General features: G+C 45.9%; 1 protein-coding gene across 7 annotated transcripts in view; it reads left to right on the top strand.

Annotated features, from left to right (window-relative positions):
* LOC139061337 (uncharacterized) overlaps positions 1–27,791 on the top strand; it is a 121,710-nt gene that overhangs the window by 48,066 nt on the left and 45,853 nt on the right. For 5 of the 7 annotated variants that reach the window (XR_011515371.1, XR_011515372.1, XM_070541236.1 and 2 more), the window contains 3 exons: positions 16,007–16,039; positions 16,803–16,823; positions 20,615–20,800. Coding sequence is in view for 5 of the 7 variants with exons in the window: in XM_070541236.1 (XP_070397337.1) it covers positions 16,007–16,039; positions 16,803–16,823; positions 20,615–20,800 (240 nt within the window). In the remaining 2 variants the exon portion in view is untranslated. The remainder of the gene's footprint in view (positions 1–16,006; positions 16,040–16,802; positions 16,824–20,614; positions 20,801–27,791) is intronic. The other 2 variants (XM_070541238.1, XM_070541237.1) reach the window with 1 other exon arrangement.

Raw genomic sequence — 27,791 nt, 5'->3', positions numbered from 1 at the left:
CTTTATCAATGCATGGAAAAATTGGGTCAGCGTTTACGCTGACTGCAGCATGCAGTGTGTTGTGGATGAGTGATATTGCTGGAAAGGTTGTGACATCAGTGAGTAGCAGGGACTTAGAGCCAATGAATAGACATGGTTTACTGTACTTTATAGTATTTACTCGTTTAACGCTCGCACTTAATTATTACAGTGGAGCTGTTAGAACCTCGCTGAGTTGCTCTTGACGTCCGCAGCTTCGCTGAACTGGGAGAGAGACAGCTGAAAGAGAGTGAATGCAGTGTATAAAAATAGCATCGCGCAGCATAACGACGCGGCGAGGGTGGATGGAGCCTAGCTGGGAAGAAGGAGTGCGCGGCGGGGACATAGGTGGTGTGACGCCATTGCTCTCCGATAAAAACCCGCCTGCTCGCTTCGGCGGATTTCAAGAAGCTACCAGGTACACGGCGTCGGAGCTAGCATGCGTCAGAGGCGTTTATTTTAGGGATCGCCAGCCGTTTGTGCACATGCGCGAGTAAGAGCGGGCGTGAAAGAAAAAATCCGGGGGCTTTTGCTCCTTGAATATATGAATCTGCCTAGGCACTGAATCTGTTAGAGTGCATTATGTTAGCGTTATGAATCTGTTAGCGTGCATTTATCGTTCACCACCATCGCCATACTCTGAGTTTTGTCTGCAGTTTGAAAAGTTGTTGCGCACTGTTGCGAACGAAAAGAAAAATGTCATTATCTGCGGAGACATCAACATAAACATTATCGACCCTAATAGTCCGTCATGTTCAGATTATCTTGCGTCTTTTCTTAGCTATGGCCTTGCTTCTCTAATCACTTCTCCAACTAGATGTGACATGACAGGATCTAATACGTTAATTGATCACATATTAACCAAATTTACTACAGATCATACGGCAGGAGTCATCGAGCACAGCATAACCGACCACTACCCTGTATTTTTGACTTTAGGTAGAGAAAATTCTAAAGCGTCTGAAAAGAAAGAGAAAGTACATTTCGACTCTCAAAAATTTATCTCTATGATATAGTCAAATGGCTGGACCGCAGTACTCTGCGAATCTTCCGCCGAAGAGGCTTATCAGTTGTTCTTGGCTGAAGTTACACGCTGCATTCATGAATGCACTACTACATCTATCCTAACTCGTTTCTTCAGTTCCCCTCGAAAACCTTGGGTCACGAAAGCGCTACTTTGATGTATATTGAAGAAAAATCGGCTCCACAAAAAGGTAATTTGTGAACCATTTAACTGTGAGCTTAAATCTCGTTTCAAAAGATATTCTAATACGCTTGCAGCAGCACTTAAATGCGCTAAACAAGATTACTTTCAGAACAAGATTTTGAATAATGGCAATAATACGAGGCGCAACTGGCAGGTCATTAACGAATTCTTAAATAATAAATGCCGTGAGCATTTAACAAAAATAAAAACTGAGACACATACATACTGCCACCCAGCTGATATCGCGAATGCCTTCAGCGAGTATTTTAGCAGTACTTGCGATTCTCAAACAGATCCCCCATTACCGACATTGCCTCGTCATCTTCATTCTTTCTACTTGCGGCCTACGAATGCAAAGGAAGGTCTTCATGTTATATCTTCGCTTAGGTCTACTGGACCTGGCCTAGACTCTGTTCACCCATCACGTATCAAGTTAGTTTCTAATGAACTGTCTCCTATCATAGCCGATATTGTTAACAAAATGTTTAAAGCAGGCATATTTCCCAGTTCTCTAAAAGTTGGTAAAATAACACCTGTTTACAAAAAAGGCAATCGTGAACTTCTGAATAACTACCGGCCTATTTGTATTCTTTCATTTTTCAGTAAAATCATTGAACGACTAGTTCATACATGTTTATCATCCTACCTAGCAAAATTTAATCTACTATCACCTAAACAGTATGGCTTTCGGCAGGGTTGCTCAACTGAGCTTGCGCTTCTAACCTTTGCCGACAAAGTCAAGAAGGCAATCGACCAAGGCTTGCTGGTTGGAAGTGTATTCATAGATTCAACAAAAGCCTTTGACACCATTATTCATAAAATTCTAATACATAATCTTGAATCTTACGGCATAACTGGCCCAGCACTTCAGCTTATTTCTAGCTACCTAACTAATCGTACTCAAGTTGTTCAGATTGACGACAAACTCTCATCTGCTAAGAACATATATCAAGGCGTTCCTCAGGGCTCGATCCTTGGCCCGCTGCTGTTTCTGCTATTTATCAACGACCTACCTAATGTTCTAACCACTACGGACTGTATATTATATGCAGACGACACCACTATTTTTACTTGTGCTAACGATGTCGACGAGCTACAGCAAAATGTGAACGTTGATCTGCATAACATAACTTCCTGGTGTCAAAAGAACATGTTGTGCATCAATCCTCTAAAAACGGTTTTTATGGTTTTTCATTCCTTCCCGACACTAATTTCGAACTCTATATCGGTGCGTCTTGAAAACAACTTAATATCAATATCTGTTAGCACTAACTTTCTTGGCGTAGTTTTAGACAGGCATCTGAAATTCAGTCTTCATGCGCAGTCACTTGTCCGTAAGATATCGTTTGGAATACGCGCCATAATCAAAACCCGCTCGTACTTTCAGCCACACATTACCCATTCCCTTTATCATGCACACATTCACAGCCATTTATCTTACTGCATATCAACCTGGGGAAACACATACCTCGCTCTCCTCAGCCAACTTCAACGCATGCAGAATCAGGCGATTCGCCTCATGACTTCCAGCCATTTCCTGTCGAATGCAACGCCACTTTATTGCAGTTTAAACATTCATCCTCTTCATCAGCTCTTTCAGTTAAAGTTAACAATCGTGATCTATAAGTTATTTCGTAATATTGCACACATAGATGGCTTTGTTATTGAAACTTTTGTAAATACTAACACCACTAGGTTCTCTGAACTCGATAATCGTCTTTTGCCTAAAGTGCGCACAAACTATGGTAAGTTCACTACCACATTTGCGGGAATAAAACTATGGAATTCTATTCCACATACCATTAAATCATCCCCCACAGAGCATATATTCAAGAATCAGGTTAAGAAATACTTTATGCAGCAACTCTCTTCATCCTAACCACTGCCTTTGTGATTGTAATCATAGTTGACTTAGCTATTATACTACACGTGTATTACTCATATTTTTATTGTATTTTACATTTGCATTGCTTGTTCACTACAGAAGTATTCTTCGCATTTTTTTGTCTTACTAAACAGTTTTGAGTTCTTCGTTTTTCGCGCTGTTTCTTATTAAGTCTGTAATGCCACCGTAACCAATGCTTGTCCTGTATTGTCTTTTTTTATTATTTTTTCATGTATGGGAGTCCCCCTGACAGTTTGTAACTTTGGGGCTCCCTGTGTAGTGCTCATTTTGCATACAATTCTTGTAAATCTGACATCTTTGATGAATAGAACTTCAACTACGGAAGAGGTTTCTTAGCGCGTGTTGTATGTGTTTGTGCCCTAGACATGCCGGCATTGCGGAGTGCGGTCGAGTTTGTTTACACCCCGCCGCTGGCTGCGGGCGCGGTGAGGCAGTGAGCACTGACGCCCCGTTTGGTGATCGCTGTGTCTGAAGGTACAAGGTTCTGACTGGTGTTGTATAAGTCGCGGGTCGCTTTTTTCGTCGCGACGATAGATTGCATTTTTATGCGAAGCATATTACGAGAGCTCAACCCAGCTCCTCAGGCGCGGCGGTGTCGCCTTCAATGACTTTTGACCCCATGCCATACCACGTGACACCGTGACGTCACGACAGAGAAGAAACGGAGCTCCAACTCGCGCCGTCGCTCGCGGCGTCGCGGCGGCATATAAGCAGCTGCGCTTGTTTCTAGGTGGCTTTGGCTCAACTCTTGCAAGATGGGCTGGGTGGGAATCGAACCAGGGTCTCCGGAGTGTGAGACGGAGACGCTACCACTGAGCCACGAGTACGATGCTTCAAAGCGGTACAAAAGCGCCTCTAGTGAATGCGGTGTTGCCTTAGAAACGAGCTGTTTCTAAGGCTCAGGCGTGCGTCGCTTGCTCAGGCGCACATTTCGTTGCCGCGCCGAACGCTGCGTTGCTCGACGCTCACCGCGTCCAATGCGGGGCGCGTAGTCGCTGCGCCGTAGCCCATTGTCTTACACCCCTTGGCGGGTCGACGGGAACGCTGTCGCGTTCCACTCTTGAAGGCGAAGCAGAGTAACCCATGAGTTGTTTCTTCGTCTACCCGAACCAAATATAGCCAAGCAACAGCAGTTCACCAGGCTAAACAGTGGTTCAACAACTAAAATAAAGGCTAGTATGCTTCGCATCCTGCGCTTAACCTTAGCTAAGCCACAGCCATTTTTTTATAAGCGCTGTTCCAGGAGGCCACATGTAAACGGCAAACGGAGGCCTCAGGAGAGCAGCTGAGGTTATAATAAAGCAGGAGGCGCAGGATCTCCAGGGCCCCCAAGGGGACCCTGGAGGATCAAAGCTGGAAGCAGGCCAGCACGTGGGCTGGGGCCGCGGAGGCCGACGCATGCCAGGAGGTGTTCGCATAAAAAATTGTCTGTCGGCGATAGCGGAAAGCCGATGTTCTACACCCCTGGCACGCGCAGGCATTGGCGAGCCCCAACCCACGGACCAGTCCGGGTTCTAGCTTTGGTTTCCCCGTTGCCGCTTTGGTGTCCTGGAGGCGCTGCCAATAATGCGAAATAACACTGTGTTATAATTAGCGCAAAACACGATTGAATAAATATAATTACGTCCAGCCGCCAACTAGTGACGCTAAGTTCAGTACTACCGCGCCTCGCGACTTCTGCAACACCAGTCAGAACTTTGCCACTGAAGCTACGGCGGTCAGACTTGCTAAGGCTTCTAGATTTTCAGTATATGTGGCCCGGGCTCTACTACGGTCGCAAGCTATGATCCACCACGACTGACTTAGCACGAGCGCCGCAGGTGCGAGGCAGTCTTTCCGACACAGCGGTCGCCAAACCGGGCGTCACTGCCCGCTTCTTCACCTATTTTACCGCGCCGGCAGCCAGCGTCCGAGCGCAGACAAACTCGACCTCGCACCGCAATGCCGGCACGCCTAGGGACAAACGCCTACAACACACGCTAAGAAACCTCCTTCGTAGTAGTGCCAGTGCTGCTCCGACCCGTGAGGAACGCGAACGGCAGCACCGTTCTGCCTGGGCATGGCTACTGGAACGCTTAGCGAACTTCAACCGACGATGACAATGCAAGGTGAGACAACACCAGCAGAGAACATGGATGTAATAAATGTAGACAGAACAGAAGGCGGAATAACAGGCTCCGCTCGCCACAACGCCGGGGAACGCCAGCGGACGGACGACGACTGGCAGACAGTCCTGACACTACGGCAAAAGAAGCAGCAGGCTCGAGAGCGCAAGCGACAAACGGACTCAACGGGCAGCACTAACCCGGCGAAACTAAGGAAACGACGAAAAGGCATACCCAAACTTCCTCCTCTTCCTAAGGATGACTTCAAGATAGTAATCCGACCACACCAGGGACTGCCTTTGAAGACTACCAGCACGCCGGCCCTCGCCGAAGCGATCGTCATGGCCTGCGACTACCAAATAAGAGGTGAGCAATTTTTGCTCCGTATAAAGCCCGGCTCCAATATCGCCATACTTTCGACATCGAGTCAGGAGGTCGCAGAGCAGGCACGCCGAGTCCACTCCCTCACTATCAACGGACGTTCGCATGACGTTAACGTATACGCTGCCACCGGAGAGGAAGCTATCCGAGGAGTTATACACGGACTTCCACACCGAACGCCACCGGAGACCATCATAGCAAACATACGTATACGGACTCAAGGCGTCGAACTTATCCAAGCAAGAATGATCGGAGAAACAAAGAGTGCCGCCCTTACTTTCTGTGGCCCGTCACTACCTCGGGTGGTGTACTACAACGGAGGCGAACTCCTGTGTCATCCTTACCGTTCAGGTGTGCAAAACATGCCATGGAAAAGGGCATCGGACAGACGTCTGTCCACAGCCCGAGCTGCGATTGTGCCGAATTTGTGGACTCAGAAACCCAGTGGACGGACACCCGTGTGAGCCAAAGTGTGCCTCGTGTGAGGGTGCCCACGTCACCGGGGACCGCAGCTGCCAACGACGCCTCAAGCAACCGAAAAAACCTCAAGTCAGAAAGAGCACTGACAAGCACAATGAAGGGCAGAAAAAACATCGCTGGTTCGCCTCAGAGGATGAGGAATCGGACTACACAAACGGCCGTAGGAGCGACCAACGCGACCGACAGGGAAGGACGAGATCGCCATCTCCACACCGACTGAACGCTCGGTCCAGATCAGCGTCACCTCACCAGAGCAGATCCCGCTCTCGAGCACGAGAGCGCGTCCAGGGAGGAGAAGCAAGGCTGACGCAACGAGCATCCAGAGAAGCACCGAAGGCGGCCTGCATTCTGACAAATCCACAGGTAAGCTGGGCAGCGGTCGCGTCCTCCACAACCAAACCTATCACACAAAACGAGGAATACAAGAAAATAGTTGCCGAAAACAGACAACTTAAGGCAAGCTTGGATAGCATGAAAAATGAACTTGAAACACTTAAACGACAAATGGCAAGCATGATGACGCACGGAGGAACCCATAAGACAAACGCACCCGCACAACTGTCCAACACACAGACGAACCCAACACAGACCAAACGACTATCACAAACGCAGCCTATAGCACAGATGCCTACACCCATCACTCATCTGGAAGGGAAACTAGACAATATATGCGCACAAATGCAAATATTTTTTGCAGAGCTTCACAATCTTAAGCGGTATGTCGACGACTCGCTCAAAGGAGCAAAAAAAACCCGGAAACGTCGTAGCAGCTTTAGCCCGGAGAACCGAGATCTAAAGGTCACCGTAACCACAGACACAGAACAATTCGAGAGCCCATACTCTGGCTAACTCCACACCTACACGCCAAGAGAATCTCGTAATTTGGCAGTGGAACTGCCGATCACTACATAACAAACATGCTGCACTTACAGAATATATCAAGGCGGCGCTCGTCCCACCTGACATTATTTGTATTCAGGAAGTGGGGAAAATGCGGATACCTATTGGGGGCTACCGTTTTTACAGCGATTCGAACTACCCTGAACTGGCAGCATTGGCCCGCAAGTACCTCACAATCACTGTCACCATAGCACCTGGCGTAGAAATCCACCACCAAATACTCACCATTTGGCCAGTTAAGAAGGGTCGTCCCAAGTGTCTGATAACCAACGTATATAGCCCGCCTAGGGATAAGAGGGCCGATTTTTCATTAATTTTAAGTCACGTATCTACCTTGCTCTCAACGAAAGACCGACTAATCTTTCTCGGAGACTTTAACGCTTGGCACTCCGCATGGGGTTATCAACGCGACACCGTCAAGGGCTTCAATCTACTACGAGAAACTCAGTCCCACGAACTTGTACTGATTACGCAGCCAGGCACTCCTACAAGGATAGGAAACAGCGTTGCCCGGGACACCACGCCAGACCTTACGTTTGTCAACAATGAGACGGGGGTCACCTGGTGTAACCTGGACGAAACGCTAGGTAGTGATCAATATCTATTGTGTGTCAATGTTAACACAGCCAAAGTTCGACAGCCCCTAGGGGTGGCCGGGCTCACTGAATGGAAAAGGTACAGAGAACGACACCAGGCTGCTTCCTCATTTCCAGCCACGGCCGCAGGTTGGACAGCTTTCCTCAAGGAGGCCCATGCTGCCACCACGAGTGAGATCAAGACCACAACGGAAGCACCAGCAGTAGACAACCATCTCGCACACCTCTGGGAGGCCCACAGAAGCCTCACCAAACGCTGGTAGCGGCAGCGGCGTAATCGCAATCTTAAGCGCCGAATAGCCCTGCTGGCAAACGAAGCTAACACCTATGCGAAGGAGCTGAATAATCAAAATTGGCGCAGTTTCTGCGACTCTCTCAGAGGCACCCTCAGCGCCAAGAAGACCTGGGCCATTCTTCGGTGCATGTTAGACCCAACTAGCACGCGCACCGAGACGTCTAACGTCATGCGGCGGCTGTTAGGAGAATACAAGGGCTCAGAACAAGAACTACTCGAGCACCTAAAACGCACCTACACCGGCGCTGCCCAGACACCTTCTAGCGTTATGAGAGAATACCAAGGACAGGATAACTCGAGCTTGGACGCCCCCATCAACTTCTCGGAGCTCTACGCAGCAGCACAAACCTTGAAGAAGAACACGGCTCCTGGACCCGACCAAATCACCAACGCAATGCTGCGCAACCTTAGTGACATAGCCCTACAGCACTTAGTCGACTTCTTCAATGAACAGGTCTGGCGAACGGATGGAAGACTACCGCGAGAATGGAAGCAAAACCGGGCAAGCCGCGCGAGCTCAACCATCTCAGGCCCATATCGCTCACGTCTTGCATGGGCAAGCTCTTTGAACGAGTAATTCTAACCCGACTCGAAGCCCACATCGAACGAAACTCACCCTTCCCTGAATCCATGTTCGGTTTCCGCAGGAGAATCTGTGCACAGGACGTCTTTCTTCTATTAAGACATGAGGTGCTCGATCCTCCTCCGGGCAGCATGGACAGAATCCTGCTAGCACTCGACGTCCGTAAGGCATTTGATAACATCTCACACACTACAATACTAGACGGACTACGAGATGTCGGGTGTGGAGAAAGAGTATTTCATTACGTTCAAGACTTCCTGAGCAGCCGCTCCGCGAAAATAGGATTAGGTTCAGCACGTTCTGCTCTGTATCGCCTACCAGATATGGGCACTCCTCAAGGATCCATATTGTCACCACTTCTTTTTAACGTCGGCTTACGTAGAATGGCCCTGGACACACAGAAGATCCAGGACCTTGGCTGCGCCATATATGCAGACGACATTACACTCTGGGCCTGCAAAGGGTCCTACGGAAACCGACAAGACACGCTTCAACAGGCCATCAGCACCATTGAAAACTATATGAGGCGAGCAGGCATGAGGTGCGCTCCATCGAAATCGGAGTATATTCATATTAGACCTAGACATACCCAAGCGACCAGGGCTCCGGATCTGCAGCTCACCTTAGCGGGAGAGCCCATCAAGAGGGCATCCCACCTGCGCGTACTGGGAATGTGCATTCAAGAAATGGGCAGCGTTAGCATAGCGCTCTCCAATCTCAGACGCACTGTTCGGAGCGTAACTGGGCTTATTAGCAGAGTTGCACGCAGCCGAGAAGGCATGACCGAAGCAGATACCATGCAACTAGTAAACGCCTTCGTCATTAGTCGTCTAACGTACGCCCCCCCCTGCCTTTCCAAACAACGCGGCGTCACGACATCGAACATGCGGATAAGCTCATAAGAATTGCCTGTAAAGCAGCACTAGGCCTGCCTGAAAGCACAAGCACGATCCGACTGAACGAATTAGGAATGATGAACACTTTCGAGGAATATGCAGCGGCCACTCTAATGGCGCAGCGTGAACGACTAAACACGAAACCTCAGGGACGCTCGGTTTTACAAAGACTTAACTATCCACTGACACCACAATATTGTGGCGATGAAACAATCCTACTGCCATCTGAAATCCGAGAGCGGATCCACGTGGCGCCGATCCCCCGTCACATGCACCCAGTCCATCATGCGGCACGGAGACGCGTGCGGGCAGCCACCTTACTAAGGCGGCGAAGCGACCCGGATACTTACTTTACAGACGCGAGTTCGTATCACAAGAATACAGGCACCCTCAATACATTTGCAGCAGTCGTGACTAGCCAAGGACGAACAACCGTAGCAGCATCTATACACACCAAATCGGTTGCAACGGCCGAAGCTGTGGCCATAGCCCTTGCTATACGCGCCGCGGAAGCTAAGGGCCAATCGGCCTACGTGCTGACAGACTCGCAGGACGCCTGCCGCCTCTTCCTTGGGGGGGCTTTACCGGGCTGCGTCTTCCGCATCCTAGGAACGGAACTCACCATGGATCATTGCGTGACCTGGTGCCCGGCGCACACAGGGATAGCGGGGAACGAACGGGCGGACCGCTTGGCTCGAGGCATGACAGGCCGAGCCGCGGGCCACACCGCCCGGGAGAACACCTCGACACCCGGTGCGCCAAGAGAAATCCTCGAGTTGCAACGGCTAAGTAGGCGAACCAAAGCCCTTCCTCACCCAGACCTAGACAGGAGGCAAGCACGGGACTGGCGCCGCCTGCAAACAAACACTTTCCCACATTTATACAGTCTACACAAAATATACCCAGACAAATACAGCAACACATGCCCGTGGTGCGAAGGAACACCGACATTGGAACACATAACATTCCAGTGCGCGTCACGTCCGGCGGCTGCCACCTCGCCGCTGCTAGACAACACTCTACATAACTGGTCGTGGGAGGCGCGACTCGCGGAAGTGGAATTGGGAAGCCAACTGGCGACCCTTGACCAGGCCCGGCGAGCCGCTGTAACTAGTGGGGCCCTGGAGGAGGGGCTCCACCCACCATAACCAAACAGTCTCTATTACGATAAACGTTTACTCTCTCTCTCTCCTTCGTAGTATGTAGGCAGAGTTATATATTCAAGGAGAAAAAGCCCCCAGATTTTCACTCTCGCGCCCGCTGTTAGTCGCGCCTGCGCACAAACGGCTGGCGATTCCTCAAATGAACGTCTCGTCGAAGGTTGCCGCCGCGTCGCGTCCGTGAAACGTCTGGCACACGACACCGCGACGCACATGGCGTCGCAACAAATCGCTTCTGTTGCGCCGGTTGCCTCAAGTGGCACGCCGTCCCAACCGAAACCCCTTGCAGAGGAAGGCGGCATGCATTTTTCTGAAGCCATAACTTCCCCTAGCTCGCCTGCAGTCTCTGGTATTTGCGATAGCGGAGCCACGCGTAATTTCTTTTTCAATATTTTTACCGGTACGGACTTCACACGAGGCAAATTTGTGGCTACTTGACTGAAGCGTCAAACAACGCTCAGACTGCTGTGCAAATAAATGCAATCACAGGCGACAGGCTATGAACATATTGACAGTGGCCGACGAACTTTTGCACATGGACTAGCGCCATCTTGTAGCGACTTGCGGGAATCAGTCAAGACGCTAGTATGCACAGGGCGTTCCGTGACTTGTGTTTTATAATTTCATACTCCATAGCGGCTGTGGGGGCCTTGAACGATGGCTGGCCTCAAACCAGTAAATAAGGTATATTGTCTTTGTGCCATCGAAACGGCGGGAATTGTTTCTGAAAAATACATTTCGAAAATCAGCTGAGGTTCGACACTTGCATACAGGATGAATATTTGTGTCAGGCATTTAAAACTGGTTGCGCATTTAGTTTGCGACACGCTTTGTAACATTATTAACCTTATGTTCAAAGAAGGTGCATTTCCTTCATTTTTAAAAAATGCCAAGATTATTCCTGTTTTTAAATAAGGCGACAAACACACAATTAATAATTACCGACCAATTGCAATTCTGTCCTGCCTTGGTAAACTGATTGAGAAATTATTTGTTAAACGTCTTAATAACTACTTAACAAAGTTTAAATTGCTAAAGAACAATCAATTTGGTTTCCGCCCAGGAAGTTCCACGAATCTAGCTGTTCTATCTCTAACTGACTGCATAAAAAAAATGTATTGATGCGGGAAACTTAGTCGGATCTGTATTTTTAGACTTCAGTAAAGCTTATGACACGGTTAACCATCAAGTCCTGTTTAATAAACTTGACTCTTATGGTATAACCGGTCCTGCACTAACATTCTTAAACAATTATTTACTTGACCGGCCGTACACAGTACATGCAGCAAATACTTTCTCAGTAACAAAATGTATTAACCAAGGTGTACCACAGGGATCAGTTCTGGGCCCTATGCTTTTCCTTTTATATATTAATGATCTTCCGGATTCTCTTAACTCCACCAACTGCGTTCATTGCATTTTATATGCAGATGACACAACCATATCTTCATCTGACAAATCTGTTACTACTCTTACTTCTAAATTAAATATTGCATTAAGTAACATTATAAAATGGTGTAGCAACAATTACTTAGTTCTTAATCCTTTAAAAACTAAATTTATGTTATTCAAAAGTGCTCAAAGGGCCTTAACTTCTATTCCTGAAGTAAAGCTTGGAATTCATTCAATTCCCGTTAGCACCGATGTCACATTTCTTGGCATACATCTTGACCCTAACGTTACATTTCGCTCTCACTTCCAACATCTCAAGCACAAGACTGCGTTTGGTATACGTGCATTAATCAAGCTCGCCCTTTTTTTTCTCGTGAGGCTCTGCTAGCGTTGTATTATGCGTTCATTCATAGTCACATTAATTACGGCATTGTTTCATGGGGCAACACGTACGCTTGTCACTTATCATCAATTCAACATATCCAAAATCAGTCAATACGCATTATCACTTCTAGCTCCATGCAGTCTAATGCCTCTTTGTTACTTCGAGCGTATAATATCTTGCCTATTATTAATTTGTTCCCGTTTAACATACTCGTCTTACTCCACAGGTTGCTTCATAATAACCTTACGTTTCCGTTCATTGCAACTGACCTTTTGCAGAATAAAAATAGGACCAGATTTGCGGCTAACAACAATTTCTTATTACCCATAGTTCATACCAATTACGGCAAAAAACATCTTCCTTCGCTGCAATTTCTCTTTGGAATGAAGTACCATCAACCATAAAATCCTGCACTTCTCTTGCAATTTTTAAAAATCAGCTTAAGCATCATTTCCTGCGATAACTTAACTACGATCTGGCGGTGTACCTTTGACTTTTATCTCAAATGTCATTTCATGTATTTCACCCATGCTTTTTTCCGACTTTATTTTATAACGTGCTTTGCCTGTTTGATTGTAAATGACATGTCTAATGATGTATTTGATCTGTAGATGTTGTTTTATAATACGCTAATTTGCTGTCTAATATTATCACCATCAATGTTGTTATTATTAACCGAGGGTCCCACTACAGTTCTTTGACTTTGGGACCCTCGTCTGTATATTCGTCATGTAATTACTCATGTTTTTGGGACCAATAAATCTGAATCTGAATCTGAATCTGAAGTGCGGCAGTGCAGACAACAGCAAAAGGCAGCAGGAATACAGCACAGCCACCTATTTCTAGTATGACGAATTAGCATCTTTTGGGGGCGGGGGTGTGACGCAACCAGACCTTCGTATTGTGATAATTAGATTATTTTTTGTTATTTTCTGTTTGTAATTTATCAAAGAAAGCATTGAGACAGAACTTGTGAGCCAGTACTCTATTGTAAGGCTCTCAAAGAAGTGAAGTATTCCTTCCCTATAGCTGCTACTTGAGTTTCGTCGGCTCTAATACTGTAGTGCAGGTACAACTTCTTGCAGAAACCTAGGGAATCACACAGGAGCCTACTTCGAAAGGTAATGAGGCCTAACTAAATTCTGTCTCATACGGTCAACACACACATCACGGGCACGCAGTGGGCCATAATTATAAGGTGCAGTAGGTGAAAATATATACCATTAACAGCATCAATTTGAGTTGTGGTCACGCTGCCAGTCTTACATGTTTGGAATCACCGGCTCGCGTTAGCTGATCCCCACGTGCTGTCAGACATTTCCCATTTATGACACCCCTACACAGCTTTAGGGTAATGCTCGCCAGGTCAAGCCCTTTGTGTGTTTCAGCCCAACCCTTCGGCATTTTTTGTAATGCGGCCCTATAAATTCCCGTGCATGCCATCGCATCTGAGGCATTCCAAGTGCCTGCTAAAGCTGGTTTTAAGTGACAGATCAAATTGGTAATTGGTCTGTGGAGGCGTGAATTAGTGAAATCGAGCTATCATGATTTAGTTTATCACATACACGTCCTGCTCCACATGTGGAATGAATCAGCAGCCTGTTTGTTGTGTAATAATATAGCTCAAAGACTACACAGGAACATTAGTAGAGCAGTTTTAACTAGCATTTATATCCCTACGAGTAAGATCGAACGACTCAGCCGTTATGCGACAGTTCGTTGCTCTTGGGTGACTGCATCACATTAGCTAAAGACGCACCTGAACGTGCGTGCATCAAACGCACATGCCAGTGGTGGTAAGAAGGTCGACATAGACATTAGGCAACCTAATGAGCTGTTACAAAATGAGCGATTACTCCATCATTCCTTACTTTTCCCTACAAATGAGGCTATGATGTGCTGTACTTTACTCTTTCACCTTTTCATCCACTCTCGTTCCGTGACACCGCGGTAATGTGTCGACCATAAAGTACAACAGTTACCGCGACTTCGTTCTTTCATGCATTCTACATAGAGGCTGCGTATTGTAATACACAGATACGAAGGTGACTACGGCGGTAGCAAATCGTATAGCAGCCAAGGCAAAACAACTTAGCGCCTATATCGTGTCGTTTACACGCGCATCCTACAAACTTCGCACTTTCTTCATCGCTGAAATCTGTGTATACTGTCAGGGAGGCAAACAGTTTTCAGCGTTGGATCACAATGATTTGTTGCGCTCGCATGTGATAATAGTTTTCGCGGCACCATCGTATTTTGGGAGTATACGAAACCAAAAAAATACGCACGGGCAAAGCTTACTGCCAAACCAAAAAAAGTACGTCTTACATTTTACGCAAAGAATATACAGCACCGAGAATGTTGAGGTATGAGTTCTTCGTATAGAAAATATAATTTGTGCAATGAAATCTAGGAAAGCTGAAACTGGAAAAATGACAAAGCATATGCTTTGTTATAAAATTGAATTCCTCCTAAACTTTTTGCTTGTAGATATAGCAATTCATCTTGAATTGGTATTTCCATTACTTGATAGGTTAGGAACCACACTACTTTTCTATACTGTTTAGAATGCTTCTTAGCGAATATATCATTACTAAACATATTTAAAATTGTTGGAAGTGCGCTATCACTGTCAGATACTGCGAAGGTTGGCTTTCTTCTGACGTAAAGCCTGGAGCGCGATGATATGGCCACCATGTTTGACAACTCGGTCAAGATCGCTAACACTTTCTCGCTTGCCCTGCGCTGTTCGTGGCCGTCCGTGTGCTGGTTACCTTTGGGAAGCAGTGTTTGTGCCGGCACGTATGCATAACGCCACGCACACTTCCCCACAAAGCACGTCTGAGCTAAGATGGCGCAACCTCTCCGCTTGTGCTGTGTGTCTGCGCAAAGACTTCAAAAAAAAAATATCACCTCTGCCAAATAACACAATTATAATCCTTGAGCTGTATCGGTCAAACAGGCAGACATAATTTACAGGAGAAATTGCAACGCACAATCGATCAATTACCAAACATTCACTGGTTTAGTTATTTTTAACTCATTGCCTTGGGCAGATATCTTAATTTACAGATCTGACAAATTTACAATGTTCGTAAGGCAGATCCACTTCGAATTCTCAGCATGGCAGCAGTTTTGAAATATTAAATCACAAACATTGCGAAGAAATACATGGGCAGTCCAGATACTTTAGTGCAAAAGGCCATTTTGTTCCAATATGGCGGTTTTGCCAACGCCATTTACAAAGTGCATTTTTACTGCCAGTTTCATAGCGCGTACCTCGAAAGCAGTGTCATCCACAGTATTCTTCTCAAGTGGATACGCCTTGCGGTCTCGCCAGCTACAATTTGTAAAATAGATTGTATGTGGTAAGGAATTACATAAAAAGCTAACTTGTGAATTCTTGTCCATTAGTCTATTATGCATTTCGATACAGCGTGTAAATAATGTGTGCCTCTTCAAGCATACTAGCTCAAGGCCCACATTTGTGCTATCTGACGCAAGCAATCTTTAGACATTTCTTGTCTTCGTAGAAACGCCTCGTGTATTCGCACCGACTAACTGGTTTGGTGCTTGTCCGTACGAATCCCTCTAGATTGCAAAAAGCTTTCAACTTTTACTGCAGCCACGTTTTATGTTTTGCGAACATGAGTGTGACGAACAAGTACAATTTTACTTTAAACAAACGAAAACCTGTTTCAGGTACTAGGAGAGCCACCACATCGAAGAAGCCAGGTGAGCAGAAACGTTCATAATATTTGGCGTTGAAAAGAAAAAGAAATGGAATAGTACACTAGGCAAGCTCTAACTTACGCTTGGCAGTCGTATTCCTGTTAGCATGTCAGTGGAAGAGTGTCGATGTTGGCCACAGACTGAGGGTAAACGCGTGGAGAGAGCCGTCGGGAAGTCGTTGAGACATGTAGGCAAGGCAAAATGAACTCTCGCTGTAATGATTTAGATTGGAATTGAAACCAGCGCTAACTGAACTTATGTATATTTACCCAAATTTCAACTGCCAGTATGGAAATATATTGGGATTTAGGATGTGTGGCAAAATATATTACAGCGTTCAACGTGGCGTTTTCTTATGAATATTTTTAGGCAGTGGTAAAAATAGCAGTATTGCGTGTGACGATATCATATAATTTCTGCCTGATAGTCTTGAAGGTTTAGCGCTAGTTAAGAAAATTTCAAGCACACGGTATTGGGTCCGAACATCTAAGGTTTACTAAAGTTTGTGCCAGAACTGTTGAAAAAGCGTACCGCGAATCTTCCTAAAGCGTACCACTCTAAATACTGGCTTGCAAAAGGTGATGCATCATTCCTACACAATCTTAATGAAATTGTGTCATGATTTCCGGAAAAAGAGGTATATTTGCAAATTTGCCCAGTCATGATTCATATTTGGGCGACAGCGAGACAAGGGCGACCGCCATAATTCGGATAAGGGAAGTATGGAATGAACTAGCATGTTCTGAATAATTGAATTTTTTCTCAGTGATGCCGAGGAAGACAATGCGTGAGTATAAGTTTCTCGCTGAATTATCGCTTATACATATCCATATGTGTTCATAGAAAACGAAAACAGCCTCAGATTTCGAGGTTGAAGCGTGATCTGCGTACAACGGTGAACGCTAGCAGGAATCTTAACGACATATAGCCGAGAAATAATGCGCAAGCAGGCTTTGCTTTTATTGAATCAGCTGATGACTTTGTCGCGCTGTGTGTCGCATCAGCAACATTGTCATGCGTAGCCTTCACGACTAGTTCAAATATTTAATACGCTCGTTGCCGACAAAACAGAATGGCAGGCTGGAACATTTCACGCACGTTTGGTACAAAGAGGAGAGACTGAAGAAGCTTTTATATATACCGCGCGATAAGTGAACGGTCACAAATGATTAGCCTACTGCGATTGCCGCAGTCGCCTTGAGAGCCACTCTGTATATCTTAAATGTTTGTTTTAGATTAGCAGTGATTTCCTGCACATGGAATAAAGGCAATGAAGCAAGACATTCTATAATCTCAGTTTTAATGAAGACATAAGAAAATGCTCTATGTCAGATATGAACGAGGCAGTATTTTCACTGGTATTTGAATTGATGCGTGCATTTGATACTGTTGACCTGGACGTACGTTTTGTTGGATACGCTAGAGAATTTTGAAATTTGTGTTATGTTTGCTACTTAGCTGAAAAGCTATTTCTCCACTCGAGAAAAATGTGAACACCGAAAATGATTTTGATTTGACCTGGTGCGGCGCGCAGTCTCTCAACAAGTTCACCCAGATTTAGCTTGTACGTGAATGACCCCTGGAAAAGTGAACTGGAGCATAACTCAAGATGGAGATGAGAAGGCACCGGTGTTGCTAGATGACAGAAAAAGGCGTAATTATGCGCAGTCTGATGCACGTAAAATACTGTAGCGATTCCACGAACACGAAATCGTTATCAGTAATACTACGACAGAGCTGCTTTTACGCGTAGCCATAGATGGCCCGTCTGTGAAATCGGCGAGCTTACGTTTGAAGCCGCGAAGGAAGCGAGCACCGGAGGAGGAAGGCGCCTGGAGGTGGAGGAGAGAGTCGCCAGGCTCGCGCCCTTTCTCTGTTCGCTTCGACGCCGCAGTGCTCACCGTGCATGCACGCGGCACCTCTTCTTTGCGTCTGCAGCAATGTGCGCTTGCCCTGTTATTGCACTGTTATGACAAATCTCTTGAAAAAGCGCGCCAAGCACTGGAAACCGTGAATATTCCTAAAGCCGACCGCTCTAAATACTGGCTTGCTAAAGTTAATGCGTCTTTGCTACACAATCTTAGCAAAGTTGTGCCATAATCTCTGAAAAAAAAGGAGCATGTTGGCGGAGGGCACACGTTTGCGCATAACCCGCGTTCGCGAAGTGAGACGTCACTGCAACATTTTTTGAGTAATTAGTACCGGAAACTGAGGGCAGCTATACATCTCAACTTGCAAAGTGGCAATAGCCATAATTGGTCATGAAATGCACTGTTACATTGCAAACACTGTGAAGTTTTTAGAAGCAGTATTTGACCGTGTGGTGTCTCAGCAGGTTAATGTCGAGCAGGCATGCAATAGGTCATGAACAGTAATTTTGCGGTGGTATGACACAAGTGTTATGCGACTGCCTATGTAAAGTGTCTAATTAAAATACATTTTGTGATTCTTCGCCAGCGGGCCTTACTCGCGCTTCCTGATTTCCGTTACTGCTGCGAACTTTGGCGAACGAAAATGTCCTTATCTTTGAATTCATCGTATTTTATAACCTGGTAACAGTTCTCGCTGAAGTACCTGGTACCTGGGGCCGGCCGCATCCATAATACTACATCTTCTTCCTGGATTTGGGTCATTGTTATTATTATGTCGAGTTATTTTCCCGGGTCTATCCGAGTCTCTTTTTTTTTAATTTTGCGTGAGCGTATTTCTTGACACAAAATGCGGCTGCATCCCGGGCTAAGAGAGTGACGTGTCGTCCATTGTAGCGCGATGTGGACCCACGCCACGCAGACGACTTGCTCTCAGACGTGGGTGGGCCGATGCTGAAGAAAGTTTGCCTGCACACTACCTCACACGCATTCTGTGTAGTGCGCCGACATAAGTTCAGGCAGAGGCGCGGCTTGCTCAGAGGAATGGTGTTTGTAATGCAAAATGTCGCAATGATGATAACTAACCAATAGTTAGTAACCTGCCTGTGTAGACTCGTGAAGTGTACGGCTTCTTGCCATGACCTTGCAAGTGCTCAAATTTTAATCTCTTTTTTGATCTGAAGAAGTTTCTAATTCTTTGCGTGTAAATGATTCATTTGGAGGAGGAAGCCTCAAATAAATAATAAAGTTATAGTGACGTTTCACTCCGTGAATGTAGGTTCCGCGCAAGCGTAAGGACGCCGCGCGCATACACACCGAGCACCACGGCATCGAAGCACAAATGGAAAGGACACAAACGTGGCGATTCTCTTCTCCACCTCCAGGCGTATATCGCTATACGCGTGCAGAGTGCCTCGATGTCTTCCTCGCCTGCCGCTCCGTGCAGGGCAGAGACAATCGCAGCGTCTACTACGGCATTGGGCACGCGAATGGCGGATACACACGAGCGCCGGCAACGCGTCCTAGATGGCGCTCGCCAAAGGCTGCAACGACGTCCGCCATTCGCGTGCTCAACGCCGTAGTAGATGCCACCGCTGTCTGCACTTTGTACGGAGCAGCGGGCGAGGAGGACATCGAGGCACCCAAGTGCAAAGAAGAGGCGCATCGAAGATGCACAGCGAGCACGGCGGCGTCGAAGCACAAAGGAAAAGGGCGCAAACGCTGCGATTCTCTTTTCCTCCAGGCCCCTTTCTCCTCAGGTGCTCGCGTCCCTCGCCATCTACGCTCACGCGTACTATCACTGCACGAGAGTCCACCATTAAAATTTTAATAGAAAATGTTTTATTTCAATGTATGTACAGCTAACGTTCAGATCGATGTATACAGAACAAGGCATAAAGATAAAAATAGTAAGCAAAAAGTGGTACCATTGCATAGGTCATGATAGTTCCACGTTTCCCCGAACAGACAAAAAGGGAAGCTTTATCATTTGTACTGTGCGTCAAGTGGTATGCACATTGAAAGGAAGCAAGGAACTCTTTTTCAGTAATAAAGTAAAAGCGGCTAAGGCCAAATTTTTCATCAATCAACACAAATCGTTCGAAAGGAAAACGAAGCTTAGTGTGCTTCCTGTAACTGGCCTAGAATGTTGGCACAATATATGATTTATTCGAGGACTCTTTTATTAATAGTAATAATTACGCTTTGTTCAGAAAAGTTCTGGCTGGTCTCTGCGGTAAAGCTATTAAAAAGAAGAAACAGGGTAAGACGTCTATAAGTTTGCTTAAAAGGCGACGACTAATGCATCTGCGGCAGGAAAAGAAGCTTGGAAATCGAGAAAAATTATATGCATTGTTTCAACATATGCGGTCGTGCTTAAAGCTTAAATGTGAGCGATTTGGGTAGTTGTGTTTTTTTTTCCTCCGGATTGCTAACCTGCAAAATAATGAAAGTACAGTAGTGAAAGAAACAAAACACGCAGCAAAAATTAAAGGCGCCCCGTATAAACCACCTACATAAAGCATGCCTAAGTCGGGAGGAGAATGAAAAAAAGACTGTATGTGAGAAATAAAAGAACTTACTGAGTTTGTGTTGTGATGGTGTTTGCATACAGCGCACTTAAAATTAGGAATCATTTCAAAACCTTAGTTTATTTTACAGAAATGTTTTATAATTAAACAAACGTGCACAAAATCTTTTTCTCACGCAGCGACAACGACGACCACCACAGCAACAAAGGCAACGACAACAAAGAAAACGACAACAAGGAAGACGACAACAAGGAAGCCGACAACAAGGAAGCCGACAACAAGGAAGACGACAACAAGGAAGCCGACAACAAGGAAGCCGACAACAAGGAAGACGACAACAAAGAGGACGACAACGACAACGACGCGTAAGCTTAGGGTGATTCTGTTTTACGTTGACTTTCGTGAAATTTATAAGAACCACAATCAGTGGAAAAGAAATAAAGCGCCTCCGCCATTTGTTTTTCTTCATCAGGATGAGTATCTGACGCACAGTCCTATTAAGGGCAGTTTAAAAATAGCGGTTCACGCACGCACAAAAATTATTGAACGTTACTTAAAGGCAAGACGAAGCATACATGTTGTCGTTGCTCTATACATATATCGATCATGACGGATTCCTTAGTGAATATGGGAGTTAACAATAAAATGTGGAAATATTTAATGATTGAACATTCGTCAGCGATATGCCAAATTTCGGGTATTTCGATATCCTTTGCATGATCATATCGACTGTAACGATAGCTCTTGCTGAACCGGCGGCGACAAAAACCACGTTGTTGTGACCAGCTGAAATCGCGCACCTGGGAAGATTAGCTTCGCAACAACTGTGCTGTCGTTAACATATATATATATATATATATATATATATATATATATATATATATATATATATATATATATATATATTTATATATATATATATAAACGACAAGAAAGGGGGTTAACCGAGGGTCCCGATAAGTATTAGTCATATAATGGGAAGCCAACAAGCACTGACACCAAGTACAACATAGGGGAAATTGCATGTGCTTAATAAATGAAATAAAGTAATGATAAATAATGGATATTAAAGTGGATGAAAAAACAACTTCAATAAAAAATATCAACAATAACTTCAAACAATATATATATATATATATATATATATATATATATATATATATATATATATATATATATATATATATATATATATATATATATATATGTGTGTATGTATATATATATATATATATATATATATATATATATATATATATATTTATATATATATATATATATTTATATATATATATATATGTTAACGACAGCACAGTTGTTGCGAAGCTAATCTTCCCAGGTGCGCGATTTCAGCTGGTCACAACAACGTGGTTTTTGTCGCCGCCGATTCAGCAAGAGCTATCGTTACAGTCGATGGAAAGGATATCGAAATACCCGAAATTTGGCATATCGCTGACGAATGTTCAATCATTAAATATTTCCACATTTTATTGTTAACTCCCATATTCACTAAGGAATCCGTCATGATCGATATATGTATAGAGCAACGACAACGTGTATGCTTCGTCTTGCCTTTAAGTAACGTTCAATAATTTTTGTGCGTGCGTGAACCGCTATTTTTAAACTGCCCTTAATAGGACTGTGCGTCAGATATATATATATATATATATCTATATATATAAACTTATAATACAGGTCACGTAACTCCCGAATGAGGGTGGGGGATGGAGTGTGCTAGTACAATTCAATGGAAAATATACAAGGAGAGAACTCTAACAAAGCACCAGAATATCAAATTTTTACCGCGATATCGAACTATAGGTGGCACCACCGTCGCCGCGTTAGTGTGCATAGGCCTTCGACGGCGCGCATTGACGTGTGGGCGTGGGCATTCCACTGTGAACAAATCGGCCCGATTTTCAGGTAATGAAACCCGCTGACTGTACTGTGCTGGTCCCATATTGCCCTCCAGCGCCACAATTTTTTTTTTTTTTGCACGAAATCCGCACAGCATTTCCATATACGCGAAAGAAGCACGTACTCTCGTTCAAAGGGGGACTGGCACTCAACAACGCAGTCTTTGTATCAGCACTTTCTCGGGGCTTTTTGTGTATGTTCGGCTTGGATTCCGCCTAGTCTGTTAATATAGTTGCGTCAATTATTAATAGTGCATTCTGTGACAATCTTGCACTGTATAGAAAAAGAGTGTGTATTGCTGTAAAACAAAGGTAAAGTAGCAAGTTAATGCGCACTCTACTCCACCAACTGATGCGCGTTCTACAGCTTGTATTCCTTTTTTTTATTCGCTGTGAAATGCAAACAGTTAATGAGTTCAATTAGGCAAGTTAGGCCACTGTGACAGTACGTTAGTATAGGCTCATCAGGTCCCTTCAGACGAGATTATTTTTATCGTACTTGCACTGTTTCGCGCACGACAGCGATGTGACAAAGTTGCAATTACTTTTTGAGCTAATATCGTTCGCTAGTTTTACTTCAGCTAATAGCGGCCCTTGTCTTGCATCAAGCTAATAAAGTGTATGACGCGGTATGACATGAATGCACGCTTAAGGCTCTTTTTTTTTTCTACTGCTTTGAGTAATGTTCACACCACTCCGTTCATGTTTCGTGGTAACACATAGTTTGCGGAGCGAACGACAAACCGTGACCAGTCACTTTTTTAGCACGGTATTCACGTCTCGCTGCAGCGACTTCACTTAATTAAACCAACGTACGATTCTTTTGTGATGTTCTCGAAAAACGACGCCATAATAAAAGTGCTATGATTGTGGCGAGCGCAGGGTGCGACAATCACACATCGCGCGCTCGACACGGCCGTTGACTGATGTTTAAAAAAAATTATGGGGTTTTACGTGCCCAAACCACTTTCTGTTTATGAGGCCCGCCGTAGTGGAGGACTTCGGAAACTTCGACCACCTGTCTTACTGCAGCGCAAAGACGACAGTGCAATGCTAAATGCTTTTCAAAACCGTCGAACATCGTAGGGCAGCCACGAAAAAAACGGCCTTTAAACCTATTCACGCCGATACAAGCACATGTAAACACGTAGGGGAGGGAGGAAAGACAAAAGCAGAAGGCAGAGAGGTTAGCCATAATAACGTTCGGTTGGCTACCCTACTCCGGGGGAATGGGAAAGGGGAAAACAAAGATGAGAGGGAGAGAGACGAGGGAAGGAAAGAAGGACATTAGCGGTGAGCTCGCTCACGCGTGTGGTCTAATAGAAATTGCACTAATAGTCACAGACATTCACACAAGTCCGTCGTCCTCAAGAAGCACAAAAGCGCCTTCACCGCTTTATGGGACGACGAGCGACGGGGGCGGTGTTCCAGCAGCACATGCACAGAAAGCGGCCGATTTTCCTGTTTTTGGAGAGCGTTAGCAAGTTCTTGTCTTTCTGGGGCATGTCGTAGACAGTGGCAAAGCAGGTGGTGTATATTTTCTTTGGTGCCGCAGACCTCGCTGTAGATAAATTGTATATAGCATTGTATATAGCATATATAGCATAGCACATAACATTAATTTGGTGGAGGTGGACGTTCCCAGTACAGATCATGGAGCTTCGCAGCGGTCGAAACGGCGACAGTGCAACTTCGGCTTCTGCTGGCGGCACTTCATCTACGCAACCGTCTCCGCCTGCAGCCCCGACCTACTTCGCCGTTTTCCCCCCTCGGGATCCTGGTGTTTTCAACGAAGTCGGCAGTCCTGATATTGGCACTGGCTCCACCTATACGAACGTGTCAGCACCAGTCACAGGTTGGATGCGGCTATTATGCTTGCGAACGTTCTTTTCTACCTCGACGGAGCTCCACTTGCATGGTTCCAGACTCACGAAGACGAGATCTCGAGCTGGAATCTCTTCGAAGAGAAGCTCCGCGACCTTTTTGGCAATCAATTCGGTCGCCAAGCCAATGCCAAGAAAGCCCTTGCCACACGTGTACAGACGTCGACCGAGTCCTACGTGTCGTACATTCTCGACGTCTTGGCCCTTTGTGCCAAGGCTGACTCGACCATGTCTGAGGACGATAAGTTTAATCACGTCCTCAAAGGCATCGCTGACGACGCCTTCAATTTGCTGGTGTTTACGAACGTCACCAGCATCGATACCATCCTCAAGGAGTGCCGCCGTCTCGAGCATGCTAAAAGCCGCCGGGTATCCCAGCACATCACCCGACTTCCCAACACAGCTACTACGTCATCCTGTGACGACCTCTTCCACCAGCCGTCGCGATGTGACAACTTGGCCCGCATCATTCATCGTGATGTCGAAGCGGCACAACCGGCGGCCCCTTCATTCCCGTCACCTGATCATTCTCCGGTGACAATCTCCTTGATCAAGGCCGTCTTCCGTCACGAGTTGTCTAACGTCGACCTGCAATCCATTCGTTCCAAACGCTCGGAACCAAACGCTCGGAACCCCACCGCGTTGTTCTTACTCCTCTTACGGCCAGCGCAACCCCTCCGAATGGTGAACCGTGGACGACAAGCTGATCTGTTTTAACTGCCGACGCACTGGACATGTCGCTTGCCAGTGCAGCAGCCGCTGGACTTCTCCGACGCGCTATTCTTCTGATTACCACCCTCGCCCCCCTAGCGCATCCTTTTCCTTCGCCCCTTCTATGCCCGCTCCATCATCTGACCCTGCGATCCCTTTGACACGACCCCATTACTCCCGCTCGCCTTCTTCCTCCCGTCGTCAATCTCGTTCGCCCCCGTTACGCCGTGCTCCTTCTCCGACCTCCTCGCTGCGCCCCCGACCGGAAAACTAGACAGTGCAGCTTCTGTGGGTGAAGCTGCAATGACGACATTGGCACGAAATCCTCGCTTCTGCTTACCCTCGAACAAGAATCTTTTGGACGTTCTCGTCGACAATGTTCCCGTGGGCGCGTCGATTGACACCGGGGCGCATGTGTCCATTACGAGTGCTGCTCTTCGCCGTCGGCTCAAGAAAGTTCTGACGCCCGCCCCGAGCCGAGTTGTACAAGTCGCCGACGGAGGGACTGTCGCTATTGTTGGCATGTGCTCTGCCCGACTCACCATTGCTGACAGACACACCGTCGTTCTCTTCACCGTCATCGAGCATTGCCCTCACGAACTCATTCTCGGTCTGGATTTCCTTGCCAATCACTCTGCCCTGATTGACTGTTCGGCCGGCTCACTTTGCCTTGACTTGCCTCTTCTTGCCGACCCTGTGGACCCGCCTCCAAGCTGTTTGAGCTGCATGGATTTTATTCGCCTACCGCCCCACTCTGACACACGTCTACTTGCTGTACTGACCAGCTGTACCTGACGGTAATTACGTGGTCGCACCAATTCCAGCAGTTACACGTGGTGTTACCGTGCCGCACACTGTGCTGACAATTACTGGCAACCGCACCTGCCTTCCCCTTGTCAATTTCGCGCTAACCGCGCAAGTTCCGCCTCAGGGGATTTCATTGGCTATAATTCGCGCTTTGCAGGATTATAAGGTCGAGCCATTCAGAGTGGGAGATCGTCACTGGAAGATCATTATATATATATATATATATATATATATATACATGCGCACTCTTCCAAGCTGTCCCATCCCCTCTCCAGCTCTCATGCCGGCTTCCCAAATTTAACAGACATTGCTTTTTCCCTTTGACACTCCTAATACTAACGCATTACATATATGTAAACCGTGCGACACTCCTCACACACATGCAGGATGTTTCAATGAACGCTTTCGATTTTCATTTTTATTTTAACCCGCCGTGGTTACTCAATGGCTATGGTGTTAGGCTGCTGAGCACGAGTTCGCGGGATGGAATCCCGGCCACGGCGGCCGCACTTCGATGGGGGCGAAAACACACGTGTACTTAGATTTATGTGCACGTTAAAAAATTCCAGGTGGTCGAAATTTCCGGAGTCCTCCCCTACGGCGTGCCTCATAATCAGAAAGTGGTTTTGGCACGTAAAACCCCATGAATTTTTATTTTAGAACTTGCCTCTGGCAGATGGCACAATTATAGTCTATGAGTTGGTCTACTCGAAGAGGCGGACATTACTTGCACAAAAAAATGAATGACATAATCGACTAATCGACAAAAACAAATTATGTTTTTAACCAATTACCTTGCGGAGTATATCGAAATTTACAAATCCTAGCCACCGAGAGTGCAAGGCATATCGACTTGAAAATAAATGTGTAGATTACACCATTTACCAGACATGCGCTGTCAAAATGGCTGTGAAAATGCCCTGTCGTTCCACTTACTTTCTTACCAAAACGTCGTTTTATGCATGGAACCACAAAAGTAACTGGAACGCCAATGCATTTGAGCGCATTGTTTGGGAAATATTATCTCTAAACAGTTGTCATCCTGCGAATTCATTCCAAGCGGATCCGCCTCCCCGGCTTGAATTTCTAAATTGCAAAATGTTCCATGAGGTGAGTAGCTGAAAATTTGATTATTGAATTTTTTGTTAATTAGGCGATCTTGTATTCCAATTTTTTCTTCAAGTAATGTCCATCTCTTCGAGCAGACCAGCTCATGCCCTAGAATTGTGCAATCTGCCACATGCAATTAAAAAAAAAGAGAAGTGTTAGCTGAAACACCGGATATTTCGAAGACTTCGCATCTTTCACAATATATCACATCTTTCTACAACTTAAAAAAAACGAGCGCCTTTCGGCCCGTTAATGCACTCGGTGCGTGCGGTAGTTTGGTTCCTATACCGGCACTCCGAATGGTTTGTCGCAAATGCAGCTGCCTCTCGACGTTGAAGCTGGAGAAAGGCCGCCTTAGCCGTACGTTCAGCTGCTCCCTGCGCAAACGGAGGGACCACGTGACCTGAAATGAGTTTCCGTCGCTCTCGCAGCTAGACGAGGAAAGCGCCTTCCAAGTGCTCCAAGGTCGTGCGCGGTGCTTTGAAAAAACCAGCGAATGTGTCATTGTTCGTTGGCCGGGAAACGCTTGTATAAATTGTTAATGCGCGGAGCCAGTCTAGTATTTACACAATGTCGTCATCAACACCGGAACTGAACATTCACGTGTGCGCGGCACACAACTTACACGTCCTCTCAAAGTAAACCCTGTCTTGAGACATTTTGTTTGAACGTGCAATGACCGAATGGAGAAAAACAAAAATGTAGGCATGAATTACCTTACCTACTACAGTTGACTAGTTGACAGGATCTGTGTTTACATTGAAGGCGCATAGTGACAACGTAAGGTTTTGTACATTTAAGAAAAGCACTGGTATTAGGTATATTTTGGTGAATTAATAAATATATTTTGTGTCATTGAAAATAGATGTCGGAAAACAGCACTTTACTGCCGGCTGCCCTCCTGCAAGTCAGTATTTGTTGTGGCCTGA

This window comes from Dermacentor albipictus, chromosome 6, assembly GCF_038994185.2.
Source record: "Dermacentor albipictus isolate Rhodes 1998 colony chromosome 6, USDA_Dalb.pri_finalv2, whole genome shotgun sequence".
Lineage (NCBI taxonomy): Eukaryota > Metazoa > Arthropoda > Arachnida > Ixodida > Ixodidae > Dermacentor > Dermacentor albipictus.
The sequence above is the reverse complement of the archived record's forward strand: the minus strand, read 5'-3'. Positions and strand labels throughout refer to the sequence as shown.